At 33.4% G+C, this 10,435-nt stretch overlaps 2 protein-coding genes across 2 annotated transcripts; both read left to right on the top strand.

Annotated features, from left to right (window-relative positions):
- The first annotated feature begins 6,726 nt into the window (after nt 1-6,726).
- Nucleotides 6,727-7,531, top strand: LOC133335117 (ribosome biogenesis protein NSA2 homolog). Its single transcript, XM_061543425.1, has one exon. The coding sequence runs from the start codon at nt 6,749-6,751 to the stop codon at nt 7,526-7,528; it is 780 nt and encodes a 259-aa protein (XP_061399409.1). The 5' UTR covers nt 6,727-6,748; the 3' UTR covers nt 7,529-7,531.
- Nucleotides 7,532-7,651: 120 nt separating this feature from the next.
- On the top strand, nt 7,652-8,304 carry LOC133335106 (ubiquitin-ribosomal protein eS31 fusion protein). The gene is made up of 2 exons (XM_061543415.1): nt 7,652-7,993; nt 8,146-8,304. Exons 1-2 carry the CDS (start codon nt 7,673-7,675, stop codon nt 8,293-8,295), a joined length of 471 nt encoding a protein of 156 aa, XP_061399399.1. The 5' UTR covers nt 7,652-7,672; the 3' UTR covers nt 8,296-8,304.
- Nucleotides 8,305-10,435: the final 2,131 nt, after the last annotated feature.

The raw sequence follows: 10,435 nt of genomic DNA, 5'->3' as shown, positions 1-10,435 counted from the left end.
CACTTTTGCCTCTCGTATAACCTCTGAAAGGATAGGACTGTCGAATGCGGCTTCATAATCGACGAATAGGTGGAATGTGTCGATGTGTTTTTCGTGGGTTTTTTTCCAGGATTTTGCGCAGAGTGATAATCTGGTCAATAATGGATTTGCAGGGTCTGAAGCCACATTGGTATGGTCCATTGGCTTCAGACGTTCACATAGTACACTGGATAGCACTTTATATGCGATGGGAAGGAAACTTATTCCTCTAAAGTTGGCACATATCGTCTTGTCTCCTTTTTTGTGCACGGGACACAGGATGCTGAGGTTCCAATCATTGGGCATGCATTCTTCTTGATTGCTATTCTGACTTCATCTTGGCTAGGTGGTACACGGTGTATATATAACAAATCCAAAAAAGTATTAAATCTATTCCGTTATGGAATACTTTTAAGGATATTGAAAGAGAGAGAGAGAGAGAGAATGGGAGAGAGAGTTGTTTATTATTTTTTAGAGCATTAAAATAACACCAATATGTATTACGGCTTAAACTTTTGGTGTTAAAATAAAACCAAAATATTTATATTGAATACCTAATTAGGAATTAATTTAATTCCCTGTGGAATAAGTTATACACCGAACTAAGACTTATTTTTATTATTTACAAGAATTTGATTAATACTATTAGGAATGTTTTATATTCTCGAATTGGTGTTGTTTCAATACCCAACCAAATGAATTGTATGCTAAAATTCCTACAACATTTGTTATATTTGTTAATTCATACAATATTTGTTATACACATCACAAACCAGTAAGGAAAGTTCAAAAGTCGGACGGGCCGACTATATGATACCCTTCAAACGGGCAAACTTGGATTCTTTGGTGTACCATTTGTATGAAATCGAGTTAAATTAGGCAAATCTATATCAGCTCCCATATATAAACTAAACCGATTTCCACGAAACTTAGTACACATCATTCTAGACATAATTCAGTACGCTATGAAAAATGTCGTGCAAATCGAAGAATATATAGGAACTTTGAAGCACCATTTACATAAAATCGGACGAAACTATATATGTGAGGGACTTTGGTTCATCATTTCTATAAAATCGGACGAATATATATATGGGAGCTATATCTAAATCTGAACCGATTTTCACCAAACATAACACACATCATTCTAGACGTAATTCAGTACACTATGCCAAATTTCATGCATCTCGAATGATATATAGGGACTTTGGTTCACCATTTACATTAAATCGGACAAAATTATATTTGGGAGCTATATGTAAATATGGACCGATTTTCTTCAATTTGGAATTAATTTTAAGTTTAATTCCAAAGATGTTTAAATTTAACTCCGCTAAGTTTAAAAACGCTGTCTGTATCTGTCACCAGGTTTCCTTCTTTATCTCTACAGGAGGATGCACCAGCCTTCGGTTTGGTGTTTTTTCCGATATTGAGTTCTCATTGTTCGATCGGGAGAAATCAAAGTGGCCTTGTGTATATCGAGATGCTTGAATCTGGTGCTGCTAACTACCATGTTTTTTGCTGCCGCGAAGTCAATCAACCTCATGCCGTTGTCTGATGTTCCTTCAGGAGGCTGAATTTTTCGACGGTGGGGCCAAAGATATTTTCCCTTCCAATTTTTGCATTAAAATCTCTTAGCAGAATTTTAATGTCATGGCCAGGCCAGCTATAATACAGGGCGTAATCGTCTGATTTACTTATGCCAATCCCTTTCCATCGCATTTCCTGTAAGGCAATAATATCGGCTTGGTACTTCTTGAGTACATCCGCCAAAGCGAGCACTGTGCCTGTTCTGTACAACGTGCGCACATTCCAAGTGCAGATTCACAGATCGTGGTCCTTTATACGTTTGCGGGGATCGTCAACGTTAGGGGGGTTTGGTTTTCTTTTTCTTTGCTTTTTCATAGTAGGTTGGGTTTTCCGAGAGTGGGCAACTAACCCGACGCCTCAACACATTTTTTATAGTTCTTAAGGGTAAACTCGCAGGACATCTTAGCTCACTATTTCATCGGGTGATGAAAATAGCTCCCCAGGTGGTACCGCGGTGAGCTCAGTGTCCACAATTGAGATGAAAGAGGGACCAGGATAAGCCTGGACTTCGCCATGCTAAAGCCAATCAGAGCCGTTGCTTGGTATCTATCATCCCCTACGCCACCCATTTTTAATCATTTATATTTATTAATATGTTTAAGTTCCCTGCCTACAAAACCTATAAATTGCAACATTCTTAGTTAAATCTTGAGAACAATGTGCAAGAAAAATGTGCAATGTTTAGAAAAAATATTTTTTTTAATTAGTTGAAAATTTGCCAATTGCCATGCGTGATATTTTATGGAATTTAATTTTCATTTTATTTGAAATTGATATGTCAGTAGTCACACGAGCAAAATTTCATGACAAATTTTCTTCTCAATTTCTTTAAAAATTTCATTGTTGTTTGGACACGCAAATAACCCTTGCATCAAATTTATGAATTTTCTTATTCTTCCCCACACTTATTTTCTCGTTTGACCTTTGTTCATGAAAATTAAAAATGGAATTAAAAGAAAAATACTTAATTATAAAAGGAACTCTTGAATTACTCGAAGAAGCTATCGACGTGGATTGCTCTGAATACATATTATGTGTTTTTTTCTCGCAAAAGGTTTTAATTTTATTAACTGCCTTGGCGTTTGTTTGCCGACAGAAAACATACAATGAATGAAAATGCAAAACTTTTCTGCAGCCAACTTCAGTTTTTTAAACGAATAAGGAAACAAATTGCGGAGTACAAGTATGTCTGTACGCCCTTTTTTCTCTCAACTCCTTCGCCTATAAACTCAATTTACTTTACCACAAAATTTGAATTATATTAAGAAGTTTTGTCATTATCAATTTCTCAAATGAGACTACATTGTATAGTTATGCCATGCATATATTCATATTTTCAGGATTAATATATGCAATCTCAAAAACTTCTCCTCTGGTCTAAACGAGTAGGTGTGCCCTCAAATCAAATTTTTCCAAAAGTGTTATTAACAAAAAATATTTTATTAAATGTAATAATTAGTTTATGTTCATAAACATCTGTAATCTGTTTAAAATTAATGGAGGCTCCTAGGAGAGAACTCATGTTATGATAAGATCCATGGCACAATTATACATGTTAAATGTAGTACTCAGCTGATTTAATTGTATCGTAATACTCGTGTCAAGTTCGATATGACATGTTTGATTTATGTAGAACGTTCTATCAGGAAAATTGTGTACACATTATATTTGAAATACGATAATACAATTTATAGGGAACCAGCAAATATATAATACTATTTGGTGATTTTTTTGACATTACCTTTGCTATATAAATTTTTTTCTGAGCCAGTTTTACATCCATTAATTGGCATGAGAATTTCATTTATATTAATTTCAAAAAGTACATATCGGCGTTAACAATTACACATTCTCAAATCAAAGAAATCGCAATAGATGTTCGTTGCTCTTTGATTTACAATTTACTTTAACTTCCTAATTGGGAAATTTGAAGCAAATCCCTAGCAAATCCCTTTGCTATTTTCTAAGCTATTTTTATCGTTTTTGTATGAATTACCTCTACATATGGCAATGACTCAAGGAAAGATCTGAAAGCGACAGAATTAGTAATTTTCTAAGACTTGCATTCATGTTTTTCAATGTTATTCTGAAAATTCAAAAATATTTCATATTGAAAATAAATCAAATTTATTGTTATTTCCTATGCTTTGTTAACATTTTTCGATATGCCTTTGACAGTATTCAGCTTTCAAGTTTTAAATGAAAATATCTTCCTTCGAAATGTACCCATATAATGTGTTCAATTGCAAAAATTGATAAATATAAATAATTTGAAATTCCCTCTATATAAAACTTATAAATATATGATGTAACAACCATGGTTAAATGTTGAAAGCAATGTTAAGCGTTAAAAAATGTATTTTGTTTAATTTATTGAAAATATGCCACTCAACATACATAAAATTTTATGGATTTTTTTCCATATAATTTAAAATTGATATATGAGTTCCAATTCTAAAAAGGTTGCTATCATAAAATTCTCAAATGGGACTACCTCTGTAATTATGCCATGGATGCAATAATATTTCAATATTTAAATGAAAATATCCTCCTTCGAAATGTACGCACAACACGTGTTCAGTGTCAATAATTACAAAATGTATATTATCTTGAAGTTTCCAGCTCTATAATCTATAAATATAATTTGTAACACCTATAGTTATAACTTAATACGGCGTTTACATTTAACCGGATTTCGTTAACCCAGAGGGTTTAAATTATCAATTCCATTGTATTTATGTCAAATAAATCTTTATAGAGTAGGTTAACCCGGTAAAAATTTATAATGTAAACGCCGTATAAGAGTAATATTAATAAAAAATGGAGATATTTATTTACAAAAAGTATACATTTTTAATTTTTTTTTAAAGTATGCCATTTGACATACATAAAATGTTATGGAATTTATTCTTCAAACAATTTGAAATTGATAGATGAGTTCCAAATTAAAATGGGGTTGTCATTATTAATTTCTCAAATGAGGCTACCTTGTGTAATTATGCCATGAACAGAAAGAAGTATATTCTATGTATATTGTATGTAATGAATAGGTAGTCCATTTAGCGCAGCTGATGTCTTGATTAACTGTCAAAGTGGGTAATTTCTACTTGAATTCGATGTGCAGTGTTGCCAACCATTTGAAATATTATATGGACAAATTTGACAGATAATCGAGACAAAACAAAGGTTTTTGTTTTGATACATCACCATGGTACAATTATAAAAGGTAACAGCAAATCCCAGCTGATTTGATTCCAACGTAATACTAGTGTCAATATGAATTTGACAAATTATGTTTTTAAAAATCGCCCAACAGGAAAATTGGGAACGCATACAATTTGAAATTGTTCTTTATTAATGTGCTCCCATATTCAATTTGCTCAATCTGCCTGCTGGGAAAGTTTGAGGAAGCAAATCTTTCTTGAAGGAATTACTCGCTATTCCCAGCATTGTCATATGTGTTACACATATATATGGCAATGGCTCAATTAAAGGAAAGATGTGGAAGCGATAGAAATATAAATTTGATAGATTTTCATTCATGTTTTTCAATTTTTATTTTGAGGATTCGAAAATATTCCATTTTCAAAATAAAAATAATTTGATGATAATTTGTTTGTTTGTTTACATTTTTCTGTCAAATGACGTTGACACTAGTAGAACTTACAACAACAAATTTCCATGTGGTTGTTGTATCGTTTTTTGTACAACAACTGTTACCTTTTATTATTATACCATGATACATCACCTTATTATTGCATCATGGTTACAACGGTAGGCCCGTACCTAAATTAAGTGAGTTGCCTACTAAAATACCCACCTTCGCACCTTTAGGGTCGTACTTAATAATTGCGCTCCGTAAAAAAATCTCACCTTCTCACCTTTATAGGGTTTTTTAGACGTCCGTATTACCTAAATACCGAAGGACATTATTTGGTTCTGAGCCAATTGAAAACGGCGAAAATGGATGAAAACATTTTTTAATTGATGGAAAATGTTTACTTTTTTAGAAACACAAATTTTTTCAATGACTTAAATTCTATTTTAAAAAACCCCAAAATACGCATTGTCAATGTTCAAAAATTTCAATTTTATATATTGATACGCAATGCGTATTTGGGTAACATTCAGTGAAATACATGTATTTAACTTTTGTGGTGAATAAAATCGTACGCATACGCATGAATTTAGGAACGACACTTACAGCCTGTTTTTGTAAAATTCAAAACGAAACAATTACTACCAAACCTTTATTTATGTAAAAAACTGTTTCTTGATTCAAAACAAAAATAAATGACATATTTTTCAAAACCAAGGAGTTTGGTCGTAAGTCACTCGAATTCGTTCGTTTAGAATTTTACAAAAACAGGCTGTTACAGGGTTTGTTGTTGTTTGGTTATCCGTATTACCCAAGTACGCAAGGACTTTATTTACTTGTGTGTCAATTGAAAACAGCGAATATGGATGAAAACATATTTTTTTTATTAACCGAAAAAAGTTTACATTTATAGAAAAACAAATTTTTCAATAACTGGAATTCTATTGTCAATGTTGAAATTGTACAACTTCATATTTGTATACGCAATGTGTATTTGGGCAACATGCATTGAAATACATGTATTCAATTTTTGGGGTGAATAAAATTGTACGCATATGCATAAATTGAGGTACGACCCTTGATTTGAAAAGTATAAATGTTTCCAAATATTTCGATATCTGATGGCCACTTTAACATTTTCAATGCTTCGAATGACAACAACGACATCTACACACAAATAAGAACGTCATAATGTATGATGTATGCCAACTACTATTATCCGATTACTTGTTGATGTTAACACATTATTCGGTAGCAAACAAATTATCTTAGTTGATTGCAGCCAACTTCAGTATCTTCCCTTTTACATCGTGTTTTTTGGAAGAGCAAGGTGGGTTTTTATGTGCGCTTTTGTTTTCTTTTTCTATTTTACTTGTAGATGTTAATATGGTACCAATATAATCCATCATTAGACCCTTTGCAAGTACAGGTGTGTTTTATAATGGAAAAATCTGAGGACGTCGTCTAGTGCCTAATTAAATCAATAAATTGAAGTAAAGTAATTCGTATGCGTTAGTTTCTAATTTTATAGATTGCATTACAATGCCACAAAATGAATATATGGAACGACACCGGAAGCTGTATGGCCGACGGTTGGATTACGAAGAACGTAAGAGAAAAAAGGAGGCTCGTTTACCTAAAGAGCGTGCAAGAAAAGCAAGAAAATTGAGAGGCATCAAAGCAAAAATATTTAATAAAGAACGCCGGAATGAAAAAATACAAATTAAGAAAAAAATTCAATCTCACCAAGAGAAAAAAGTTACTAAACAAATTAAGGATGTGGAAGATGGAGCTATTCCTCACTACCTTATGGATAGAGGAACACAATCCAGCGCTAAAGTACTCTCAAATATGATCAAACAAAAAAGAAAGGAAAAGTGTGGCAAATGGGACGTTCCTATACCTAAAATCCGTGCTCAATCTGATATGGAAGTCTTCAAAGTTTTGAAGACGGGAAAAACGAAAAGAAAGTCATGGAAGAGAATGGTGACAAAAGTAACATTTGTTGGCGATAATTTCACTCGAAAACCACCGAAATTTGAACGATTTGTAAGACCAATGGCACTCCGTATGAAAACGGCGCATGTAACACATCCCGAATTAAAAGCAACGTTTCAATTACCGATAATTGGTGTAAAGAAAAATCCAAGCTCGCCCATGTACACATCACTTGGAGTTATCACAAAGGGTACTGTGATTGAAGTCAATATATCAGAACTAGGATTGGTGACTCAAACTGGAAAAGTGGTTTGGGGAAAGTATGCTCAAGTAACCAATAATCCCGAGAACGATGGTGTAATTAATGCTGTTCTTTTGGTATAAGACTCTGAAAGACTTCGAAATAAATAAATAATTAAAAGAAATGACGGTTGTTTTTGTTCTAAACATAGGATTATAATCTGGCGAAAAATATGGAAAATGCTTTAATTAGTGATATTTCTTCTCTTACAGGCATAAAGCACGACAATGCAGATATTTGTTAAAACCCTCACGGGGAAGACAATAACCCTTGAGGTTGAGCCATCTGACACCATCGAGAATGTCAAGGCCAAGATTCAGGACAAAGAGGGAATTCCACCTGACCAACAACGACTCATTTTTGCCGGAAAACAGTTGGAAGATGGTCGTACATTGTCTGATTATAATATTCAAAAGGAGTCTACATTGCACTTAGTGTTGCGTCTACGCGGTGGTGCCAAAAAACGCAAGAAGAAGAATTACTCTACTCCCAAGAAAATGAAACATAAGAGGAAGAAGGTCAAGCTAGCTGTCCTTAAGTACTATAAGGTATATACAACATGACCTGAAAGACAAAAATTAATATACTGGTGGAATTCTTGAGTCTTGTAGATCTTGTGCACTACGGACAGATACTTTCTAACTCAACTTGCTAATTTTATGTTTTATTCTGAACTTTTAAATTAATTTTTTATTTGTAGGTTGATGAAAATGGCAAGATTCATCGTCTACGTCGCGAATGTCCTGGAGAAAACTGCGGCGCTGGTGTATTCATGGCAGCACATGAAGACCGTCACTACTGTGGCAAATGTAATTTGACACTTGTTTTTACTACGCCAGAAGATAAGTAATCCAAATAAAATGAAATAAACTGGCAAACATTTGTTTTCATCAATTGTCCAATCAATATTCAGGCTAAAATTTGTTTTGTAGATCACATTATACATATTGATCATTTGCTGCAAGCTCGGCACTTGTCAATAATCTTGATTTAACGATGCAGAATTTTTTGGTATAGGTTAATTGTTCCTTATGTCGGCATGTCGCATCTGTTGTATATAACTTCAAATAACAAAAAATCTTTTCACAAAATCTGAAAACTGCGTTGAATAATCTTCAATAATATTGTCATCTATCTCTGTGCAAAATTTCATCGAGCTTAGTCAATTTTAGGGGTCAATGTGGTTATTTCACCTATTCCGTATGTCGTCGTCGTTGTCGACGACGTTTCTCTTTCGACATCACTTCGCATCGACATCACTTCGACACTGATTTGGTATTCTGTAACACTCATGCGACGATGTCGACTATTTATCGATAATGTCAATAAAAACAAAATTTTTGTTGCATATTTTCGGGCAAAAATGTGTTTGTATCCTTCACCGCACTGTGGCACAGGCCATTATGTCTTGGTAAATGTGTTTGCAACGACCAAAAAGAAACGAGATAGACCCATAGTTACTTTTTAGTATATAGTATGTACATAGATCAGTCGATTTATGCATGTCCCTGCATTCATGTATTATTTTAAACAAGTTACATGCCACCATTATGATCCGAACGGGATGAAATATGGAAAAAATCCATCCAATTGGGATGAAATTTTATTTCCACATAGACGAGTCCTATTGACATAGGTCAAAATCGGTTTAGATTTATATATAGATCCCATATATTTTTCTTTATTTGCACTTTATTTTGCATTAAGTATTGAATAGATTTTAGAATGATGTATCCTGTTCTTGTCCGGTCAAGTTTTTTAATAAAAAAAAAAAATGTTCAAACGCTTCAGTCGTCAACAAAAACTATGACGAAGAAATCTTCGACATCGTCGTCGTCACACATTGTTACGGAATACCAAAAATGTTTCAATAGTTATCGATAAATGTCGACAACGACATAGGGAATACCAATTTGCAAAAGACGACTCTCTTCGACGTCGTTTCGTGTCGACGACGACATACAGAATAGGGGTGAATGTTTCTTAAAAAAAAATTGTTAAGAAATTTTTGTGAATATATTTTGGAACAAATGCACTTTACAGACACCTCTCAGATCATTTTTACCATAGGTAATCTGATGCCGATTACAGCATCATACATTTTTTCGAGGGGGAATCAGTGCTTCCCGGGATATGGGTTTCCAAAATTCAAAAAAATATCCCCACTTTTTATTAAATATATTTAAGAATATCACTCCGAAACGTGTAAAATACATTATTGTTTACACTAGACAAAAAGTTACTTATAAATAACCGATCGGTAATAACTAGTACAAATTGAGTTATTCGAACAGAATTTTCTTTAAATTTCATTTTTTTTAAGTAGCCGGCCTTGGCCGCGACTTAAAACATTATCCTATGGACAGGTAGAAAATTGGGCTACGCGAGCAGAATTTTCTTTTAATTTCAATTTTTTTCTAAATAACAAACCTTCGGCCGTTTTTTTTTTATTAAGTAGACGGTCTTCTGCCGGAGCTTAAGACTTTCTCCTATGGACAGGTGGAACATTGCCAAATTAAAAATAGTTATACAGAATTGAATAAAACTAAATTCATGTTTAATAATCCCCGGCCCAGCCTATTTTTTCCAAGCCCCATTTCTCAAGAAGTATGGATTTCCTCCAATAATAGTAACATATTTATGTAATCAGGTAGAGTATACATACCTCTGCTGATCCAGAACAATCCGAGCTGGGTCCCTAAAGGAAAAATCCTTAAAGCAAACAACCATATAACATTTTTGTTTAAATTTTGGAACCCCATATTTCCGGAAGTGCGAAGTTCTCCCAAAAAAAAATTATGTGGTCAGCCCCAAAAGGACTATCTGCTGTAAAAAATTTAAACGTTTCGGAGTGGTAATCTTAAATATATTTAATAATAAAAAGGGGGGTATTTTTTTTAACTTTGGAACCCCATTAGCCTTTTCTCTCCCTTGTCGAAACCATGCGACAAGTGATTCCTTAAGTTCCACGAATTCACCTGCTTTTTTGC

The sequence above is a fragment of the Musca vetustissima genome, unplaced genomic scaffold (genome assembly GCF_032173495.1).
Source record: "Musca vetustissima isolate MV318-11 ecotype Yass unplaced genomic scaffold, APGP_CSIRO_Mvet_v1 utg9565, whole genome shotgun sequence".
NCBI lineage: Eukaryota > Metazoa > Arthropoda > Insecta > Diptera > Muscidae > Musca > Musca vetustissima.
This window is presented reverse-complemented; position numbering and strand designations above follow the sequence as displayed.